This window comes from Manis pentadactyla, chromosome 8 (assembly GCF_030020395.1).
Source record: "Manis pentadactyla isolate mManPen7 chromosome 8, mManPen7.hap1, whole genome shotgun sequence".
Classification (NCBI taxonomy): Eukaryota; Metazoa; Chordata; class Mammalia; order Pholidota; family Manidae; genus Manis; species Manis pentadactyla.
Genome location: NC_080026.1, coordinates 129,789,314 through 129,812,619, shown reverse-complemented (window position 1 = coordinate 129,812,619; position 23,306 = coordinate 129,789,314). Strand labels below are relative to the sequence as shown.

Below are 23,306 nucleotides of genomic sequence, written 5' to 3'. Positions count from 1 at the left end.
CCGCCCCGCCGCCGCGTCGCGTCCACGCCCCACCCCGGCTGTCACCCCCGCCCCCCGCGATCCGGCCCGCCCCTCCTCCCGCCCCTCGGGGCCGCGCAGCGCGCTCCCGGCGCCCCTCCCCGCGCGAGCTCCACCCAGGTCGCAGGCAGCGCGGTCGACGGCACCTATTTCCCGCCATTGTGCGAAGTAGAGGCTGGGGGCCCGCACGCGTCGCCCGCCAGTCGCCAGCAGTTCCTTGTCTGCCTCCGCTACAGCCGCCGTTCCCAGCGCGCGGGAGGCCGGGCGGCCCGCGCCCCAGGATCGCCCTGCGTGGGAGGGCGCTCCCTGCGAGGAGCGGCCGAGCCCCCGAAGAGGACCCACGGCGCAGGACGCCGGGCCGTGCCGGCCCCGGCCCTTCGGCGAGATGCCCTGTGGGGAGGATTGGCTCAGCCACCCGCTTGGGATCGTGCAGGGCTTCTTCGGTGAGTGGCGGCGCTGGGCGCCGATCGCGCGGGCCGGCGAGTTTGCGGAGCCCGGGGCCCGGCCCCACGCGGGGCTACCTCGAGGGCTCGCGCCGCCGAGACGGCCAACCGGGCCTGCTCAGCGTGCACCGAGACACCCCGGCCCGGCCGCAGGTGCTTCCCACCTGCCCGACTCGGGATTCGCGAGCTCCCGAGGTTACGCCACGAGCTGCGGGCGGCGGCCGTGATTGCCGGCCTCGCTCCCCTGGGTGGCATCACTGGGGGCCCGAGCCCCGCATGCGGCCATCCTCCGAGCGGTCTTCGGACCTCCGGGAGGCCTCGCAGAGATGGGGTGAAGGAAAAGCACTTTGCCTGTGGGAAGCCTGCAGGATATTTCAAAACTTCCGGTGTGTCGGGGGAGTGCTCGCTCGCGGCAGAAGTTGGCTCTAACTACTGTATTACACGCATCCTTTCTTTTCAAGATAAGACTTGGTGTAAGAGCTTAATTTTTCTGTTAGCATGACTTTAAAACCTGCCTAACAACACATCTGCTCTTGTGCCAGAGCTAGCCAGAAATGTTAAACTGCTCAGATGAGTTCCTACACAGAAAGCTTGGAATGCTACAGGCACGCTTAGTACCTTTTACTTGTTACTGTTAATGCTACTTTTGTGCTGGGGTATACGAAGAAAAATTTAGATTTGTTTGCAGTAAATTGGGCATTTTGATACCCTCCCCCGCAATGTTTTTTTACACGTAGGAGTGGTTGGAGGCAAGTCCAACCAGAAATCACTGTAGATCGTAGCACCTGACTTGTCGGGAGGGAAGGTAGAGTTGTAGGGTGGGCTTAGCTCGTTTAAGACATCGTGGGACATTAAGTGAGAACGCCCAGTAAGAAGCTAAGTAGTCCCTAGCAGCCGAAACCACGGGCGGAAGATGTATGTTATTTCTTGTAGGAGAGACTCAACGAACAACTCTTCATTCATTTTCCCTATAATTTGAACTAATTTAGTTACCTGGTTTCCCAAGCTGAAACTAGGAGGCAGCAAATCAGAAGACGGTCTGGGTAGGCATCAGGATTAAAGCCACTGAGCACTGACAACCTGATAAAGAAGAAATGAAAAGCTATGTATATATCTTCTAAAAAGGTGGGGGAAAAAAATCACTGTATATTCATCAAGGGTGCTTTAAGGAAGAGCATATATCCCTCCAATAAGTCCATAACTGATGTCCAAAAATAATGGCCCCAAAATGTGGAATGAAGGTTAAACCTGCACGGTTGGTTTACAAGGGTGCAGATGCATAGATAGTTTTTAGAAAAATCCTTCAAAAGTAAAAAGTTTTGTTGCTTATACGGTGAAGCTCCAGTTACTGAAACTTCGAAAGTTAATGAGAAATACTCCATTACTGTAGTCTTGCTGTATAAGTGAGATAATTTTATTTTGATAAAGATTTGAATGTATTTGTATCACATTTTATGTGTGATCTTAAGGGCACATCTCATTAGTGCAGAGAAGGTATAATTTGGATATTAAACACTGACTTTACAGTATTTTGTAAATTTTATGAATTGTTGTGGGAAGACCTGGACCTTATTGATACACTCCTCTTAGAATGTCTTATTTCCCCATATAGGTTGTGTCTTATAGAAAAGAAACTAATACTGTCTTAACAGTCATGATTTTTGTAAAAGCGATCCTGAAATATAAGTATATATTTTTGCTATATTTTCCTATCACTGTGAATATATTGAATACCTTTATAATAACAGCATTACCAGTAAGTTTGTGTGAGGAGTTAAGTCAGGTGTTAAACTTGTAAACAGTTTTTGGTTTAGTAGGAAGTTGTTTTAAAATGATTTTTTTCCCCAGATAGAAAAGTAATGTATGTCTGTTGTGGTTTGTAAGGCCTTTGTTAGCTCTACCCCTGTCTACCTCTCAGACTCATCAGTACATTCCCCCTCATTTTTAACCCTGCCTTTAGGTTCTGCCCTGGCTGTTTACTTTGCTTGGTCCCTGCTTCCCGTTTCACTTCCACTTTCCTGGCTAACTCTTACTCTTCCTTGGGAACCCCTAGCTCCCTATTACTGAAGGTCCTGTGTGTCCTGGAAATTAGCATGTAAGGCATTGTTAAGATCACTGGTTTCTTAGGTTCCTTTCCTAGATTTTGTGAATTCAGAGCCTGCTGCCTTATTCACCAGTGTGCCCTCATTGTCTAGATTACACCTGTCCAATGAAAGTATTCAGTGAATGTTTGTTGAACAGAGGATCAGAAGTGGTGTCCATTGGGATGGTTACTACAAATCTCAAACTTAGGACAACCCTAGTGGACCTTACATTGATTCAGAGAATTTGTGATCATACCAGGTATGAGTTATTTTCACATGCAAATTATAATTCTTTCTTCTTGGTTCAGATAAGAAACTTTGAAATTCTGTGAATGCTCAATCATAATTATATGAGTCATAATTCATCTCAGTGAATCAGTCTGTGTTTTGAATTTGTATCTGTCGTATTACAGTTGTTCACATGTTTTTTTCCCTGTAAGTGTTCATAAAGTGCCTTCAGTCTTTCAGTTCCAGTTTAAAAGATTTTATATACAGGCCATTGAAGTCCAAAGGCTTAAATTAAGATTTAGAAATACTTCAGTTCAGCATATCTCTGTGGGGCTCTTGTTATGTGCATAAAGTAGTGGCTTTGTCCCCACAGTGATTGTTAATTTAGGGACACATATCAAATTGATGACCTTTAACAAAGGCAGGAATGTTAAGTTTAAAAAAGTTTTGTATGCTTCCTTTTTTTTAACTCATTTTTTATTTAAAAGAAATTTCCTTACTTGAACTGATAACTGTTAATTTCAGAATATGTGGGAATGCTTATCAACTCATTTCTTTCACTGTTTTCTCTTTCGATTATTGGTTGAGCCAAGATCATGATTTTTAGTTACATTCAAAGTACTTTGGTTGAATCGAACAACTAAAATAGACTAGCGCATGCAAAAAAGATCAGTAGTGTGTGGGAGGAGGGCAGGGAAGAGTACTTTATCACTAGCATTTTATAGAATTTAAAGCAATAATAATATCAACTGAAAGTCTACTTTTCTGTTGTCACCATGATTCTAAACAGATAATTCACCCCCTTTTATCTGTACCCACTGTGTCTCACTCCTACCATCCAGCCCTTGGTAGGCACTAAAATAGAGGGATTTGTTGTAAGGCTACAGAACCCAAAGGCAGAGACAGTGTCTGAGTATCCCAAGAGCCTGCTGAGTAGAGTTGAACTGGAAAGTTAGTGGGAATCCCAGCACATCTTCTCAGTTTTCACCCTTAGGCTATGTTCTCTGCACTAGAACTTTGTCTAACTCAGCCACACAGCTCCCAAATCCCCTGTTCGCAGTCCCAACCCACAGTAGTTAAAGCATCTTTTCTTAATGCCATATTCTCGGTTTAGAGCATCTGACTGGCCCAGCCTGGATTCAGGAGTACATTCATGTTAAACTTGTAAACAGTTTTTGGTTTAGTAGGAAGTTGTTTTAAAGTGATTTTTTTTTTTTATACAGGGCATTGAAGTCCAAAGGCTTAAATTAAGATTTAGAAATACTTCAGTTCAGCGTATCTCTGTGGGGCTCTGACCCAGGCACAGAGTTATGTGGGACACTGATGACTGTTGAGGGCCACACCTCAGCAGTGGGGCAACTTCTCAGAGAAGAATGGATTGGGCAGCTGTGGCAAAAGACAAATACATGCAAATGAATTTTAAATTTATAAATAACAACTTGTAGGTTACAAAAAAACAACGTGATGGTATTAAATGAAGAGTGAAAGTGTGCTCTTACCCTGCTGCAGTAACCACTTAATTGCTTCTGCTTTTAGTTCTTTTTTCTTTGCAGTTTTTCTCATTGAGATATAACTCATGTAACATAAAATTCACCATCTTAAAATGTACAATTCACAATGGTGTTCAACTATCAGCACTATCATTTCTGTCCCCCCAAAAGAAACCCTGTAACTGTTACAGTCACTCCTAATTCCCTATATCCTCTGGCACTCACTAATCTACTTCTATTGATGATTTACCTATTCTGGACATGTCATGTAAATGGCATCATACAACATGTGGCCTTTTGTGTCTAGATTTTCACTTAGCGTCATATTTTCAAGATTCATCCATGTATCAGCATTGCCTTCTTTTTATGACTGAAAATACTATTCCATTGTATGGATAGTACCACATTTTGTTTATCTGTTCTTCACGTGTGTAGACACTGGAAGGTTTTTGGCTATTGTGAATAGCGCTGCTACAAATACTTGTGTACATGTTGTGTGAATATATGTTTTCACATCTCTTGAGTTTATACTTAGGAGTAGTATTGTTGGGTCATATGGTAATTTGATATTTAATATTTTTGAGGAACTGTTGAATTGTTTTCCAAAGTGTCTGCATTATTTTATATGTCCACCAGCAATGGATGAGGTTTCCAATTTCTTAGGTCCTCTACAACACTTATTATTTTCTGTTGTTTTATTATAGCAGTCTTAGTGGGTGTGAAGTGATATCTCAGTTGTGATTTTGATTGCATTTCCCTAGTAACTAATGATAATAGCATCTTTTAATATGCATATTGGCCATTCGTATAACTTTGGAGAAATGTCAATTCAAACCCTTTGCAAAATTTTTAATTTGGGTTTTGTCTTTTTTTGTTGAGTTCTTCATTCTGTATACTAGACCCTTATTAGATATATGATTTGCAAATATTTTTTCCCATTCTGTGGATTATCTTCTCACTTTCTTGATAATGTCTCAAAGCACAAGTGTTTGATTTTAATGAAGCCCAATTTATCTTTTTTCCTTTGGTTGCTTATGGTGCCATGTTTCAAAACCCACTGTCTAATGGGAGGTTACAAGGATTCACACCTATGTTCTTTCTAGGAGTTTTATAGTTTTAGCTCTTACATTTAGGTGTTTGATTCATTTTGAATTAATTTTTGTATAGGGTTTGAGATAGGGATCCAGGTTCATACTTTGCATGTGGCTATCTACTTGTCCTGCACCATTTGTTTTTAGTTTACTTTTTGCATTTACTAGTTTATTATAAAGGGTATTGTAAAGTATATAGGTGAACAGCTAGATGAAGAGGTACATAGGGTGAAGTCCGAAAGAATCCCTCCTACAGAAACTTCTGTCTTCTGGGAACAGGGCTACCCTCCCAGCATGTAATATATTCACCAACCTGGAAGCTCTCTAGCACCTTTTGTTGAAAAGACTGTTCTTTCCCTAACTGAATAGTTTTGGCACGTTTATCAAAAAAATCATTTGACCGTAGATGTGTGACTTCACATCTGAACTCTCAATTCCATTGGTCTACTTATTTATTATGTCAGTATCATTTTGTCTTGATTACTGTAACTTTGCAACAAGTTTTGAAATCAGGAAGTGTGCGTCCTCCAACTTTGTTCCTTTTTGGCTCGTCAGAGTCCCTTGTGTTTCCGTATGAATTTAGAATCAGATTGTTCATTTCTGAAAAAAAGGCAGTGAGCATTTCGATAAAGATTACACTGAATCTGCAGTGCTTTTAGTTCTTTTGGTAATAGCAGATAAGGTTATAGACCCCCAAACTCAGACTTATCATTGAGATCATACTCTCGGTGCTTGGCTGAGTGGTCATTTTTAAAAAATACCTCCCTATTTTCTACTACAGAATTATTTTCAGTAATAATCATGAGGTGAAACTATACACTTACTAAGGTATTACATATTTAAAATTAGATCCAGACATTGCTTCTATCCCCTTCTTCTCCCATCCACCCTCATTTGAGAATTGTGTGTGTGACTTCCACTGTGTAGATGGTGTTTCTTGTTGGTGTGAGTTCTGCACTTCAGATTTGAAATGATTTTATTTTAATTATATGATTCTTTGAATTAAGAAGAACTTTCCAAGTTCCTGCAAGACAAAAAAGCTCAACTATTTACTCAGTATTTATATCAATGTAATGGTTTGAATGTTGATCTTTAGGTTATAGTTTGATATAATAATATTTTATATATACAATTGTTTGGTGACTTATAGGTGAATTCTAATAAAATTGAAATATCTGCAAAAGTCCCAAGTTAGGCAATTCTCAAGTCATGTCACTGATGTTTGTCACTAATGTGTTTTCTCAATTTATTCTTTAGTTTAAAGCAAACAACAGCGAAAGAATATATTTGAGTATTAAATATACTGTTCAAATTCAGTAAAGTATTTCATCTATGAACTAAAATTTGCACCTACTGTACCTCTCATTTCACATTCTTTCTCTGTTTTAAATACTGAACATCCTAAACATCAACTGTAACAAATGTACCACTCTGGTGGAGGATATTGATAATAGGGGAGGCTATATGGGGGATAATAAGGGGTATGTGTTTTACATACTTGTCCATAATCATGGTATAATACAGAATAGTTTTACTGCCCCAAAAAATCCTCTGTGCTCCAGCCATCCATCCCTCTCTCCCCTCTAACCCCTGGCAACCACTGGTCTTTTTATTGTTTTCATAGTTTTGCCTTTTCCAGTGTCATATGGTTGTAGCATGTACCATTTTCAGATTGGCTACATTACTTCTTTCATTTAGTAACATCCATTTAGGTTTCCTCCATGTCTTTTCCTAGCTTAATACTCATATCTTTTTAGCACTGAATACTCTGCCATCATTTGAATGTACCACAGTTTACTTATTCATTTGCCTACTGAAGGACATTTTGGGTGCTTCCAAGTTGTGGCAGTTACTAATAAAGCTGCTGTAAACATCCATATAGAGTTTCTTTTTTGTGTGAACGTAAGTTTTCAAGTCCTTTGAGTAAATACCAAGGAGTGTGCTTGCTGGGTAGTAGTATGTTTAGAGTATGTATGTTCAGTTTTGTAAGAAATTATCAAACTGTCTTCCAGAGAGTGGCTGTGCCATTTTACATTACCACCAGCAATGAATGAGTGTTCCTGTTGTTCCACATTCTCTCCAGCATTTGGTGTTGTCATTTGTTCTGGATTTTGGTGTGTAGTGTTCTCATTTTAATTTGCATTACCCTAATGATATATAATGTGAAACATCTTTTCATATACTTATTTGCCACCTATATATTTTCTTTGATAAGGTGTTCAGATTTTTGGCCCATTTTTTTCATTGAGTTCATTTTCTTATTGTTGAGTTTGAGTTGGTTGTTCTTCAATATTGTGTTGGTCATTTGGATCTCTTGCTTTTCCATATAAACTTAAGAATCAGTTTGTTGATACCCACAAAATAATTTGTTGGTGTTTTGATTGGAATTGTGTTGAATCTATAGATCAAGTTGGGAAGAATTGACATTCAATATATGGGTCTTCCTATCCATGAACATGGAACATCTCTCCATTTATTTAGTTCCTTCATTTTTTTCATTAGAGTTCAGTAAGTTTTCCTCATTTAGCTCCTACATTTTGTTAGATTTATACTAGAGAATTTCATTTGGGTAATGCTAATCTAAATGGTATTGTTTTAAATTTCAAATTGCACTTGTTCATTGGTAGTATATAGGAAAGTGATTGACTTGTATATTTTTGTATAACCTTACTTCTTACAACCTTGCCGTTATAACTTACTAGTTTTAGGAGGTTTTTTGTTCAGTCTTTTGGATTTTCTGCATAGAAAGTCATGTTATCTGTAAATAAAGACAGCTTTATTTTTTCTTCTCTATCAGTATACCTTTTATTTCTTTTTTTTTTTTCCCTTAATACATTAGGACTTCCAGTACAATGCTGAAAGGGAGTAGTGAGAGAGAACATCTTGCCTTGTTCTCAATCTTAATGGGAAGCTCCTGGCTTCTCACTTATTTTTAATTATTCTATTGCTTTTCTTCTAAATTTAAGGGCATATTCTAAAAATCTCTTTCCCTCCAGCAACTTTAGGTACCATTTCAGGGCTTTTACTTTATGAGGAAATTAGTGTCTCTATACTGCCCTTCATTGCTTCTACCCAATTTGTGTCAGTCATTGGGTTACAAAAGTTTATAATACTTTTACACTCTGTAACTACAATTCCTTAGTGCTTTGATTGTATTGAAAGGTTAAAAATCTAGTGAATAGTCTTTATAATGTGATTGTATAATTTTTTTCCCTGAAGGATATACTAGGGTATTTAGGCCATTGGGGAAGGAAATATAATCTTGTCATTAAATTATTTTTCTTTAAGGACAGTATTTCAAGAATCAAGGTCAAATCTCTTACCATATCAAAATTTATTCTCAAGCCGTAGTTTGTAATTTTTCATCATAAGATAGGTTTTACACTTTATTGAATGCTTAGTTTTCTATTCTTTTGGGTGGTCATATTTTTTTTTCTTTAATGTTTTAATGTGGTAGATTGCACTAATAGGTGTTCTGATAATAAACTCTTCTCATGTTATTGCAGTAAGCACCACTTGATTATGATCTCTTTTATGAGTACTCCATTATAATGGTTTATATAGGATTTTCGAATCTTTATCTTTTATGAACTTGGCCAGAAACTGCAAAAGTATATGGACTTAGGACTTTAAGGGGTTGGGAAGAAGAATCAGCTAATGTTTCTTTTATTTTTCTTATACTGATATTAGACATATAATGTTCTTTGGTCAGTTTGTGATAAAAAAAAGAACTAAGTCTTCCAGTCTTGTGCCAAGTTTGGCAATTAGCATTCTTTCAGAAATTTATCCATTTCATCTGAATTTTCAGATTTATTAGTATATGGTTTATAATAGAGTTTTTAGTATCTCTCTCATCTGTAGCATTTCTTCTTTGTTCCTATTAGTATTGTATTTTATTTGTATCTTATTTATTTGTGTGATTGTATTCATTCTTTGTTTATATTATCTTTCTTTTTCACCTGAATAAGCTTACCAGAAAATTTGTCTATTTTAATATTAATCATTTATATTGGTGTTTTTGCCTTCATATCATTGATGTGTGCCCTTAGTTTTATTTCTTTTCTTATTCTTTGAGTTTGTTCTATTTCTCTTTTTTTCTAGCTTCTTAAGTTGACTACTGATACACTCATCTATTTCCATATTCTTTCTTGGTACTTGATAAATGTATTCAAAGCTGTAACTTTCTCAATACTGATTAAGTATTCCACAAACAGTAACCTGTTTTGTTTATTATTGTCATTAATGGCTTTCTTTGTTATCCATCTGATATAATTTTGTAATTACAAATTCCTCTCTAAATTAAGGATTATTTGGTAATGTGGGTTTGTTTTCTAAAATCATACAGATATGAGGGTGCTGATGTTTTAAGCTTTCCTGTATTGAGTTGTTGTCACATTTTGGGTAGAGCATATACATCTGACAGCTATGGAGATGTCCTCTGTGACTAGTGCATAGAACTTTTTGTGACCATTACATGTACTAAAAAATACACTCTGTGTTTGGATGTATGTGTATATTGGGGAGCTGATTATCCTATATCTGTTATATATATTTATTTTTGTGTTTTTTGCTTGATTTACATTTCTGAGAGGGCTGTATTAAAGTCTCTAATTGTGATTGCTGTTTTGTTTGTTATTCTCTTTAGTTCTAAGAGTTGTTTATGTTCTTTGAGGCTATGCTTTTGGGTGCATGTTTCTTGTATTTTCTTGAGCAGTAGTGTGTTTAAATTTTATTTACTTATATTTGTATTATTGCATTTCTTTTTATTGAACAGAAATTTTACATCATTTTCACTAAGTTCTTCCAACATGTTATTATGTCATTTACTCAAAAGTGTTATCTTTTTGTGGATGTTCTTCAATGAATTCTCCAAATGATTCCTCTAATTTGTGCCAGTTTTTTAGGTTTGTTGCTTAATTGTCATGTTTGGGATTTTTTTCCATTGCATTCATGAGTTAATTTTGTTTCTTGGATCTCATGTCTTCCTCTTTATTGGATTCTCTTTTTAAATTTTAAAATATTTTTAAGAAAAGTTGTGTGGAAAGATAGCAAGAGATATATCACATAATGATAAAATAATCAATTCACCAAGAAGACATAAATGTAAATTCACCTAACAAGAGAGCTTCAAAATATGTGAAATAAAAACTGACAGAAATGAAAGGAGAAATAGGCAAATCTGTAATTATAATTGGAGATTTTACTACTCCTTTTTTAGTACTCTATAAAACTAGTGGGTAGAAAATTAGCAAAGATACAGAAGAACTGGACACCACTGTCAACCAGAACACCACTCAACAACAGCAGAGCAAATGCGTGTGGAACATTTACCAAGATAAGTCACATCCTGGGTCATAAAACACATTGACCTAAAAGAACTGAGATCACCAAATATGTTCTTTGGGCATAATAAAATTAGAAATCAGTAACAAAAAGATGACAAGAAAATTCAGACTTGTGGAAATAACACCTCTGAACAATTTATGGATTGAAAAGAAGCCTCAAGGGAAATTTTAAATTATTTTGAACTAAACAAAAATGAAAACACAGTACATCAAACCTTGTGGGATATAGCCAAAGATATGCTAAGAGGCATTAGTGCATTTACTAGAAGAGATGGTCTTCTACCTTACATAAGCTTCTATCTTATGGAAATAGAAGTGAAGAGCAAATAAACCCAAGTCAAAGAGAGGAAAGGAACTAATAAACATCGAGCAGAAATGAAGTTGAATACAGAAGAAAAAAAGAAAATCAATGAAAACCAAAGCTGTGGGTTGTTTTTTTTTAAACAAAAAGGATCAGTAAAATTCATAAGCCTATAGCCAGACTAGCAAAGGAAAAAAAAAGACCCAAATTACCAATATCAGGAATGAAGCAGGAGATAGCACTATGATTGCACAGACATGAAAAGGATAGTATAAGATAGTTCTGTGGATATAAATTCAACAACTTAGATGAAATGGACCAATTCCTGAAAAAACAATGTTAGTTTCTTATTTCTGCTGTAACAAATCACCACTTTGCTCAAAACAATATAGATTTATTTATAGTTCTGGAGGCCAGAATGATGGGGGTCTTACTGGGATAAAATCAAGTTATTGACAGGACTGTGCTCCGTTATGGATGCTCTAGGCAAGAAGTCCCCCTTCCATCTTCAAAGCCAGCGGTAGCTGGTTGAGTTCTCTTCACGTCTTACTCTGACTTCCTCTTCCACCTTCCTCTTCTGCATTTAAGGACTCGACATTACAGTGGACCATATAGATTATCTTCCTGTTTTAAAGACACATGATTATCAACTCTAATTCCATCCTCTACCTAAATTCCTCTTTGCCTTGTAATATAATATATTCACAGGTTCTGGGAATTAGGTTGTGGACATTGCGGAGGGGACGTGATGACAGGCTTTTGTCTGTCACAACCACGTATTATCCAGATTCACCCAAGCTATCACTTTCCTGACTCATCTCCCTCTCTCCTGTGTCTCCTACCCACACCTGTACTCTAATTTTTGTTTCTATATATTTGCCTATTCCAGGTACCTCATATAAGTGGAATTATACAATATTTGTCCTCTTCTGTCTAGATTATTTACCTTAGCATAATATTTTTAAGATTCATCCCTGTTGGCCTTAATTGTATTTTGACAAAGTACAAAGGCAATTCAATGGAAAAGAATATTCTTTTCAATGAAGGTGTTGGAGTAGTTAGATATTTATATACAAAAATGTGAGTTTTAACCTATAAATCTCATGTTATACAAAAATTAACTCAAAATGGATCATAGTTCTAAGTATAAAACTATAAGAAAATAGAAGATCTTTGTGACCTAGGGTTTGACAATGAGTTCTCAGACATACACCAGATGCACAATGCATAAAACAAAACTTGATAAATTGGGCATCATCAAAACTAAAAACTTTCTTCTACAAAAGGTACTATTAGAAGAATGAAAAGACAAGCTATAGACCAGGAGAATATATTTGAAAGTCATATAAAGGACTTGTACCCAGAATATATAAAGAAAACACAATGATCATTAACCCAGTTTTTAAAAGGAGCAAAAGACATACATAGACACCTTACTAGTTGAATATTGTTAGCAACAAGGAAAATAAGTTTAAACTGGGATGAGCTACTCATATCTATTAGAACAGCTAAAATTGAAAAAAAACAGCAGTGACAATACCAAGTACTGGCAAGGTTACAAATACATTGGCTCTCTTATACAAGGCTCATGAGAGTGCAGAATGAGGTACAGCCACTCTGGAGAATAGGCAGAATCTTAAAAGTTAATCATACATTTACCATATACTCAGTCATCCTGTTGCTAGGTTTTTACCTAGAGAACCTAAAACTTATGTTCACACACTTGTACACAAATGTTTATAGTTGTTTTGGTCATAGCTATCAAAACCTGGAGGAATGTCCTTCAGTGGGTAAATGGAAAAACAAATTGTGGTTCAACTGTACGTGGAATACTACTCAGCAACTGAAAGAAATGAAGTATTGATACACTTGTGGATTGGGTTTCCCAAGACCCCCACCCTTTTAGAGATTGCCTAGGATTTACGTGATTCAGTATGTAGTTATACTCATGGCTAAGGTTTATTACGGCAGCAAAATAAGGACACACAGTGAATCATGAGGAAAACACAAATGGGATCTATATGGGCTTATTGATTATGTGCCCCCCATGGAAAAGTTTATAGATTGGAAGACTCAGTGTTGTTGAGACGTTAGTTCTCCCCAAATAAACCTATAGATTCAATACAACCTTAATAAAAATTTCAGCAGACTTTACATAGAAGTGGATCAGTTGGTCTTCAAAATTATATAGAAATGTGTAGGATTAGAATAATTAAGAAAAACCTAAAGAACTTAACTACCTGGTTTTAAGACTTAATGTCAAGCTGTGGTGATTAAGACAGTATGGTATTGGCATATAAGGATAGACAAACAGATCACTGTAACATAGTAGAGAATCTAGAAATAGACTGACATAAACTTAGTGAGTTTATTTTTGACAAAAGTGCCAAAGCAGTTCAGTGTTAGAAAATGTCTTTTTAGTTAAATGATGCTGTAACAAGTGGATACCTTTTTGGAAAAAATGAGTCTTGACCCCTCCTATGTCACAATATAAACAAAAACTGAATTTGGTGTAAATTACAGACCTAAATGTGAAAAATAAAAAACAAAGGAGACTATCTTCATGACTGTAGGGTCATTAACCATTAAAGAAAGAAATTGACAGATTGGACTTCCATCAAAATGAGAAACTTCTCATTAAGAGACACCACTAAGAATGTCAAAAGGAAAGCTACAGATGAGGAGAAAATATCTGCCCTACATGAATCTGATGAAAGACTTACATGTAAAATACACAAATAATTAGTACAATCATTAATGCAAAAAAAAAAAAACCCCAATTTTTTAAAATAGGCAAAATTGTGAGTAGGCACTTCACAAGAGGATTTTTGGAATGGTCAAGAAACATGAAAAGTTTCACAGCATCATTAGTCATTAGGAAAATTCATGTTAAGACCATAGTGAGATAGCAGTGCATACCCAGCACAGTGACTAGGACCGAAAGGATTGATAGGACGAAGAATTGATAAGGTAGAAGAGCTAGAGCCTCGTACAGTGTTGGTGAGAGCAGAAAAGCCTATGTATATTTTATTCCTCAATCCCCCTGACCCCATAAACTAGATCAAGATTGAATGCAGTGGTGCTCAAATTCAGATGGCCAAGAATTCATGGGGAAATATGATAAAGTATATATATGTGCTTTCTAAGCAGGATTCTTGGTTGCAAATAACCCAACTTGGTCCTGCTTAAACCAAAAAGGCTGAATACTTTATCTCAGGTCACACAATTGATGCGTGAGGTAGTTGTCAGGCTCAGTTGCAGCCACATTATTGAACCGTGTCTACAGGATTGTGCCTCTGCCATGTTTTCCTCCCAGACCTTGATCACAGCGCCTCATGCAGCTGCCAGCACTCGTGCTCCATGTGTTGGTATTTCTGGTAGTGCCTGTGCCCTCATCCTTGCTCCTCATCCAGAATATGCCAAGCCCTCATACCTCAGCATGTGTCAGTGTTACCCCTCTTTCAAGGCCAAGCTCAAATACAACCTCCATCAGAAGCTCCCTTTCGGATTCTTTGACCTGCATTAGTTTCCCTTCTTTGCTTTTGGCTGTCCTTCCATCTGTCTGTAGCTAATACCTTGGTTTTGTTTCTTTTACTGTGACATTAAAAACACCTTTCTCATCATTTTACATTCATCTTTGCAAGAATCATCAGTGCAGGGTATTTCTAAGAGGGAGGAATAAGTTTCATAAAAATTATTTGCAGGGTCTTGAAGTTCATTCATCTCCTGCAGGTGACTTATTAGCTGTAAGGGGAAACATTGGCCATCACCTTGACGGGTGATCCCAGTTACCACTAAGGGGAAAGATGGACGTTGTGCCTCTGGCTGATACCATTACAAGGGCACAGCATCACAGAGAATCTGGCTGGCCACACATCGCTGCGGTCAGTCAGAAGGAAGCGGCAGACAAAGCCCAAGTGAGGGGCCTTCTGGTTTTTAAATCTTTGTTAAGGGCCTGTATTCTTAAATATGAGTATCACAAAAGAAAGGTTGAGAAGCTGTTCCAGATTAAAGAGACATGATAAGTTAAAAGCAATATGTGATCCTAGACAGGGTCTTCTGCTGGCGGGGAAAAGTGCAATAGAAGGAGCGTTGGGCCAGATAGAAATGGAATGTGGATGGTAGCAAAGATGAAGAAGTACTGCATCTATTTTGAATTTTCTGAGGTCGATACCAGTACTGTGGTTATGTAACATAATCTAATAGGAAACACACATTGGAAAACTTAATGGTAAAATATATGATGTGTGTAAATTAATCTCACACAGGTCAGAAAAACAGAGTAAATGATAAAGCAAATGGAGCAACAATAGGGGTGTTCTTTGTACTGTTCATGTGGACTTTATGGAAAGTTTGAGATTATTCCCAAATAAAAAATTTAAAAGAACACACCTTCCGCTCTTCATTTCAGGGTAGGTGTAAAGAAAAAAAATGCTATAGAGCAGTGTTTTCAAAGAGCAGTGTTCTGTACAGGTGATGGTTCCGGTGCTGCTTTGCCTGGCTCGCCTCTCCCATTCGTGGGCGCTCTCAGCTAGGCTGTTGGCGCGGGAGAGCCTGCAGGAAGGCGGCCTCGCCCTGGTCTGTGATCTCCAGCCTGCCAGCCGGGCAGCCCTGTGCTTTGTGCAAGTCACCTGAATACATGACTCACCTGCACATTGTCTATTATTATATATTTTACGTTCACCTTTGAAAAGTATATTTTTCTTTCAGCCCAAAATGAAGTTAATCGTGACTGGGAGAAGAAAGTAATTGAATATTTTAAGGAGAAATTGAAGGAAAATAATGCTCCTAAATGGGTAAGCTTACTGCTGTTTGATGGAGAGACGGTTGGGCCAATGTCCAGTCTCAGAGTATGATCTGCATACAATTTTAAACCATACAGTTGACTGTACTGCCTGCTGCCCCAAGTGTGCGAGTGTTAAAAGGCTGTGGTTTCTGTGGCCTTGTTTTCAGCTTTAATCAAAGCAGTTGAATGCTTCCGATATTGGTGCCTCTAGGTGGCAGTACCCAACTACATTACTTTCTAAAACAAAAAAATTGGTTCTTATGAGAGCTTCAATTATCTTTATTTTTAAAGGATTAGCATGTACTAGTTTTTTTCTTTTCTTTTAAAAAATTTTTCACTAAGGTATTATTGATATTCACTCTTATGAAGATTTCACATGAAAAAACAATATGGTTACTACATTCGCCCATATTATCAAGTCCCCACCCACACGCCAGTGCAGTCACTGTCCATCAGTGTAGTAAGATGGCATGTACTAGTTTTAAGAGGAGAGTTCAGAAAAGCAAATGCCTTTGCGCTACTTGAAAAGTGTTCTAGAGGAGAATCATCTTTTCACATTTTAGTCGAATGTCATTACACAAACTTGCTAGAACTCAGAAAGTACTCTTGTCCAGCAGTTACGTTACACTGACTTTGAGACATCGGCTCCTTAATGGTGCTTGGGGTATGTGTGCGTGTGCGTGTGTGTGTGTTTTGGAGTTTGGATCTGGGTGTATAGTCTGTGTATATGTGCTTTATGTTTTATAAACGATATTTTATTGACTTGTTTTCCTTTAAGGTACCATCACTAAATGAAGTTCCCCTTCATTATTTGAAACCTAACAGTTTTGTGAAGTTTCGCTGCATGGTTCAGGATATGTTTGACCCTGAGTTTTACATGGGAGTGTATGAAACAGTCAACCGGAACACAAAAGCACGTGTATGTAGTACTTTCTTCATGAAACTTGGTTTATAATTGGTAGTATTAATTTTGTCCTTGCATTATTTATGGTAGATTTGATTTGGATATACTAATAAAATACTGTTATCCTTTGTTTTGGGTCATAGGTTCTTCATTTTGGCAAATACAGAGATGTAGCAGAGTGTGGGGTATGTATCCTTAAGATATATACATTTTAATAAGCATTTTTTTCCTAAGCAGAAATTTATATATAAAAAATAAATAAATAATAAAATTTATTATTTACCTTTGGTTGATGTTGAAGTTATTTATCTTGTTTGTAAATAAGTTCTGAGAAGTCACGTTAAGTGTTTTCCTTTTATTTAAGAGTTTCTCTGATATATTTCCAATTTTCTAAAAATTTCTTAAAATGTGGTATATTGCAAATGACAAAACTGATTCCTTCACTCACCTGTGGAGTATAATAACAAAGAAAAACTGAAGGAACGAAACAGCAGCAGACTCACAGAACCCAAGAATGAACTAACAGTTACCAAAAGGGAAAGGGACTGGGGAGGGTGGGTGAGAAGGGAGGGATAAGTGGAAAAAGGGGCATTACAGTTAGCACACATAATGGGGGTGGGGGTGCACAGGGAAGGCAGTATAGCACAGAGAAGACAAGTAGTGATTCTAGAGCATCTTACTATGCTGATGGACAGTGACTGCAATGGGGTATGTGGTGTGGACTTGATAATGGGGGCAATCTAGTAACCACAATGTTACTCATGTAATTGTATATTAATGATACCAAAATTAAAAAAAAATATGAAGGAGAAAAAAACTGATACCTTTCTTTTCCCAGTATCTTTATACTTGGTTAAAAAAATTACAGGTTATGATAAATTGTTTTAAAATGAAAGGGGAAGATTAACTGAGGGCTTAACACTTGCTTAATTAAACTGGTTTAAATCCTGCCCTTTTTTTCCTGGGATGAAAAAACTTTTTAATAAATTTAAGCTTTGATAAAAGGAGGTAATAGAAACTCTTACATATCAATAGTGGCAGAAGGCAGAACACTGGATATAATAATTGTTGTGAAAGGGATAGTCTTGAGATGATAACTTAACTAGATAAGCAATTAGAGAGAAACCAGAGTCTGTCTACTTTTTTTATAGCTTTTCTGAGAGTAGATGAACAACATACAGTATTAAGTTAAATTTCATTCAGACACCTGTTCAACATGCCTGCCACATAACTGGGAAAAGTTTAGAATTTGTCTTTCATTTAATAGTAAAAATAAGATTATCAGCATGTCAAAGTGTATTCATCACAAATGTCTCCCATGTTTTGCTTTTTGTGTTTTTCATGGGGTTCTGTTGAAACACAGACTGTAATTGTCAGTTGCTGGAAAAATAACAAGTGTCACAGGTTCTCTGCAGATCCAGAATGTTAGTTTGATTAGGTTATGTGGGGCTCTTTACTCTCTGGGAGGCTGCCTCCTGCTCAATTACCGAAACTTGAAGGGATTCACGTACAAACCCCAGTACCAGCCCATTCATTCACAGTAGCTGTTGTTCTGATTAAAGTGCTCTAGTTCAGTGGGCCAATCTGGACAGAAGAATATCCCTAACTTGGAAGGTTGCCACAAAGATTCTATTTAACAGAAACGTAACTTCCTACAACTATTCAGAGTGACAGACTCAGGAAGGTCGGGCCTCCTCCGTCCCAGCACGTGAGGGTCTTCAGGTCTCCCAGCATTGGTTTCCACTAGAGTGTTTCCATGAGCGAAAATGTGGTGCCAAGTCCAATCAGGCTTTGTAAATGCTACCACATTTCTTGTCTAAGGAGCCCTTAGGCATGTGAGGCTAATATGCTAATACACAGCCTTTTTTAGTGTACAGTAATGCAATAATCTCAGCCTATGGAAATGAGAAAATAAAATAGCTGCAGCTTTCCATCTGTGACACAACCAAAGGCAGAGAGAGTTTGTTACTGTCTTGCCAAAGAGTCCTGAGGAAAAGCAACGTATACCTGGAAAAGGGGACTTTGGGCCTAGAAAGAAACAAACAGAAAATCCAGCTTGTACATGTTGTCTCGGGCTCAGATTTTATGTCTCTTGGGTGGTTTATTTCCTCTCTACAAAATGGATTGTATATTTTATTTTTCTTTTAAGGGGATTTTTTTTACCATAAAAGTAATACGTGTTTATTAACGTAACTTTTTAATGATACTTCTTGGGTCCTTTGTACCTCTTACTATATTCTAAGTATATTTGAAATAAAGAACATGTCTTTTCTAGGGAATGATATCTGATTCTTAAATCTCATGTCACAGCTATATCATAATGAGTATTTCATTAAATTCCTATTTTATAGGCTGAATCTGATAGTTTTCTATGAAAGAGACAGTGGGATCACAATGTGCTTATTGTAAGTCTTTGGAAAAAACTAATAACATCTTATTTATTCAAAAGGATTTATTTTGTAACCAAGTGGGCTGTGTATTAGGGATTTCAGGGAAGGTAGTATATTGATTATTGTGTGTGAGATGATTTTATGTTAGTTTTCTTTTAAAATATGAGTGATAGTTTGAATTTAGTTTGGATTTACTTGTTAAGTAAGTTAACTCTTAATGTGAAATATTTACTATGGCTTTGTAAATAACATGAAAATGTGATTGCTAATCAAAAAAAATTTTTTTTTCCTAATAAAATGTTTAAATACCTTTTTGTATACATTACAGCCTCAACAAGAAGTTGATATAAACTCTCCACGAACTACCACTTTGGAAAGACAGACTTTCTATTGTGTTCCAGTGCCTGGGGAATCTGTGTGGGTAAAAGAAATATCCTTTTTTGGAACTTTCTTGAGTTAAATGGTTCCTGATTATATTTTCTTAATTGAATAGACCGCAATTTGGATTTTGAGTTTATAAGAACTTAGTCTTTTTACCCCAGTGAAGTTAGCTAGTAAATGGTTCTGTTGTAACCATTGTCCTGTCCCAGTTTCTTTCACTGTAGCTTCATTTTACCTATTCTTGCATATCATACAAATCAGTCATATAATATAGAGTCTTTTGTGTCTTGATTTCTTTCATTCAGTATAATGCATTTGAGATTCATCTGTGTGTGTGTATCAGTAGTTCATTCCTTTTTATTGCTGATGGTATTTTGTTTATTTGTCTCCACTTGTTGAGCAGTTAGGTTGTTTGCAGTTTTGGACCTGGCATTTTCTTTGTAAGAACATTTTCAGTTCAGTTTTTGGACAGTTTTTGTTTGTGTGTCATTTGTGGTAAGTTGTGTTACTTAATCTCAGTATTTGAATTTATGTCAATTAGCATAAAGCTTTTCATAGTATTTTCTTATTTTCTCTGGGGGATATCGAGCAATGATCTCTTCATTTCCAATAATGTTAAGTTTTTTTCTTTTATCCTTGATCAGTGTCCCTGGTTTGTCAGAGAACTAAATTTTTACTTTAATTTTCTATTTTTTTTCATTGATTTCTGCTTTTATTATTTCCTTCCTTACTAGTTTAGTTTTAATTCTTTCAAAGTGGGTACTCAGATTATTAATTTCAATCTTCCTTCTTTTCTAATATTAGCACTTAGGGCTTTAAGTTTCTCTTACATCACTGCTTTAGTTGTTTTCTACAAATTTTGATGTTTTTACTGTCATTCAGTTCAAAATATTTTCTAATTTCCTTTGTGATCTCTGCTTTCATCCTCCATCATTGCAACAGCTTGCTTCCATTTATCCCCTCCCATTCTCTGTTCTGTTGTACTATTACTTCACTTGTGCTTATAAGGCCCACCATGTATTATTATTTTAAAATATCTATAAGTAGATGTTTTCTGCATAAATGAAGAAAAAAGAAAAAACATATCTTTTGTATATTGTGTACATATTTACCATTATCTGTCTCTCTCTGTTCTTTTATTTTTTATTGGAAATCATTTTACTAACTTTTTTTTTGTTGTAATATTAACTTGTTGGTGATGAATTCTCTCAGCTTTGGCTCAACTGGAAATATCTTTATTTCACCTTTATTTTTGAAGGATATTTTCACTGGATATAGAATTCTTGATTGACAGGTAGATCCCTCTCCAGCACTTGAATGATACTGCATTGTCTTCTGGCCTCCACTGTTTTTTGGGAAGGCTAGCCATCATCTTATTGTTCCCCCGTATATAACATCTCCTTGGCTGCTTCTAGTGTTCTCTCTCTGATTTTTAGCAGTTTGACTGTGATGTGCCATGGTGTGAGTATTTTTGTGTTTATCTTGCTTGGGCTATTTTTTTTTTTAAGTTTAGGATCTGTGTGTGGATATTTTTCAGATTTCAGTCTTTATTCCTTCATATATTTTCCTGTCCAAGACTTTCTTGTCTCATTTTCTGGGATTCCAGTCACATGATCATTAGACTACTTGTTACTGTCCTCTATGTGACTGAGACTGTGGTTTTTTTTTTTCCATTTCAGATGTTTTTTAGTTCTAGATTTTTCATTTGATTCTTCTTCATTGTTCCCGTTTCTCTGCTAGTCTTCATGTTTGACTCATATCCATCTTTTCTTTTAAAATTGTAAATTTTATAATTGTGTTTCAGTGAGCTTGTGTGCTAATTCCAGTATCCAGTTTATCTCTGGGTTTATTTCTGTTGACTATTTTTAACTCTGGTTATAAGTCATATTTTCTTGCTTCTTCATATATAACTAATAATATGTTATTGTATGCTGATATACAGCATTACAGAAATTTTTATCTGCATTTCAAGAATGTTGCGTTTGTTCTGACAGGCAGGTGATTTAAGTGGATCACTTTGACCTTGTAAGGGCTTGGTTTGGGGCTTTGTTAGGGTGGGTATGGAGTAGCCCTTCTGTGTAGGACACAGTCCTTACTTAGGAGATGTGCTGTTTCTGGGTCTCTCCTGAGTGCCTTAGATGTTCAGCAGGATCCAGTGCTAGTATTGTATGACTTCCAGCATCTTCCTTTAGCTCCCAGCCATTTAACAACTGGCAGCTGTTCTCTGCTAGGCCCCAAGGAATCTTAACTTGCACATCACAGCTTTGTATTCAGCCAAAGACCCAAACGCAATCTGCACAGATTTCTGGGTCTTTTACCAGCAGCCCCTTCCTCTCTAGTATTGTTCTACAAATTCCAGTTGCTCAGTAGCCCTGAACTGTGTGCTGTTCTCTCTACCCAGTAAAAGCAGGGCCTCCACTTCTCTTCATTGCAGTTTGGAAAATGGCCCCCAAGAGAGTTGGGGGAGAATATGGTGTTTCCCTGGTGTCTCATTCTTCTCATTCAAAGATCATAACCTTATGCTCCTTGCTATCCAAAGACATACTGTTTTCTGTCCAGTTTTTCATCTCTTTACAGCAGGGTATGGGGGCTAAACTTCTACTCTAAAGATCAGAACTGGAAGTCCAGCCTTTTTTTAAAAATACATTTTTATTTTAACCAAATTGCCAAACTATTAGTCTTTTAATAGTCATATAATTAGCATAACTCAGGCTATTCCGCTGCCAATGGTAGGCTTTTCTTAACCTTTCATTTAACGCTTATGTTAATGCAAACCAAGCTCGAGTCAGTCCTTCAACATCCTACACTCCCAGTCGCCACAAGAGGAGTTACGAAGATGATGAGGACATGGACCTACAGCCTCATAAACAGAAAGACCAGAATGCAAGTGCCAGACAAGCAGGTAGTGTGTGCAGCAGGCTTCCTGCAGACTTCTACTCTCAGTAGATTGCTTTCCAGAATTAACTGTGTGGTACACCTCTAGATTTAGGAGCTGGAGTGATTTGACAACCTTGCTTTTAAGTTTATCAGAATTATGGACAGTTCCAAAGGATTTTATAGGTCAGACCGCGTCAGTCTGAGCAATGAGGCTTTGCTTAGTGAGAAGGGGCTGCTCTACTCTCAGTTTTTAGGAGCCTCCAGTCTCAGTGGTTAGCCGGAAAAGGTCGTTTCTCTTCCTTCCTATTTATTTTTACCTCAGCTCTTACATAATATGGAAGTATAGTACTGTATTCTAAAAATGATTTATTTGTATTTGAAAACATCCTTATTTTCTTTTTGAAATAGTGATACTTTAATTAGTAAGAGTGAAAATACCAGAGGAAAAACATGAAATGGTGATATACTAGTACTTATTCCTAAAGTTTAAAGCAGATAATCCTTAGAATAGTCACAGTTCTGTTTGTTGTATTTACATACATTTGTGGTGGTTTATTTCTTAAAACACAACTGATTCTGATTCGAACAAGGAAACCAAAAGTGGAAATTTCCTAAGAGCATGACAGAATTGCATTAGTAATATATATCATGACTGATTTCACCATTCACAGTTTTTATGAGCAGTGAGTTTATTATGGCGGGTGGACGTTTGTCTTTATTTCTCCTATTAGTTTAGTCACGTCTCTTTAGCACCTTCAATCAGAGGGCAGGTTAAAGAGGGAGGAGAGGAGGTAAAACAAATTAGTCTTGCCAACTGGTATCTGTAAGATTGGGATAGGCAAATACAGAGAGGAGCCAAGATGGCGGCGTGAGTAGGGCAGCGGAAATCTCCTCCCAAAACCATATATATATTTGAAAATACAACAAATACAACTACGCCTTAAAGAGAGTCCAGAGGATACAGTACA

At 37.0% G+C, this 23,306-nt stretch overlaps 1 protein-coding gene across 2 annotated transcripts in view; it reads left to right on the top strand.

Annotated features, from left to right (window-relative positions):
- Positions 1-105: 105 nt before the first annotated feature.
- The window catches only part of MCMBP (minichromosome maintenance complex binding protein), a 44,265-nt gene continuing 21,064 nt past the window's right edge, over positions 106-23,306 (top strand). The window contains exons 1-6 of one of the 2 annotated variants that reach the window (XM_036898685.2): positions 106-461; positions 15,711-15,796; positions 16,565-16,705; positions 16,834-16,875; positions 19,409-19,510; positions 22,219-22,363. In XM_036898685.2, the coding sequence (XP_036754580.1) occupies positions 404-461; positions 15,711-15,796; positions 16,565-16,705; positions 16,834-16,875; positions 19,409-19,510; positions 22,219-22,363 (574 nt within the window). In that variant the 5' untranslated portion in view covers positions 106-403. The remainder of the gene's footprint in view (positions 462-15,710; positions 15,797-16,564; positions 16,706-16,833; positions 16,876-19,408; positions 19,511-22,218; positions 22,364-23,306) is intronic. The other variant, XM_036898684.2, reaches the window with a different exon arrangement.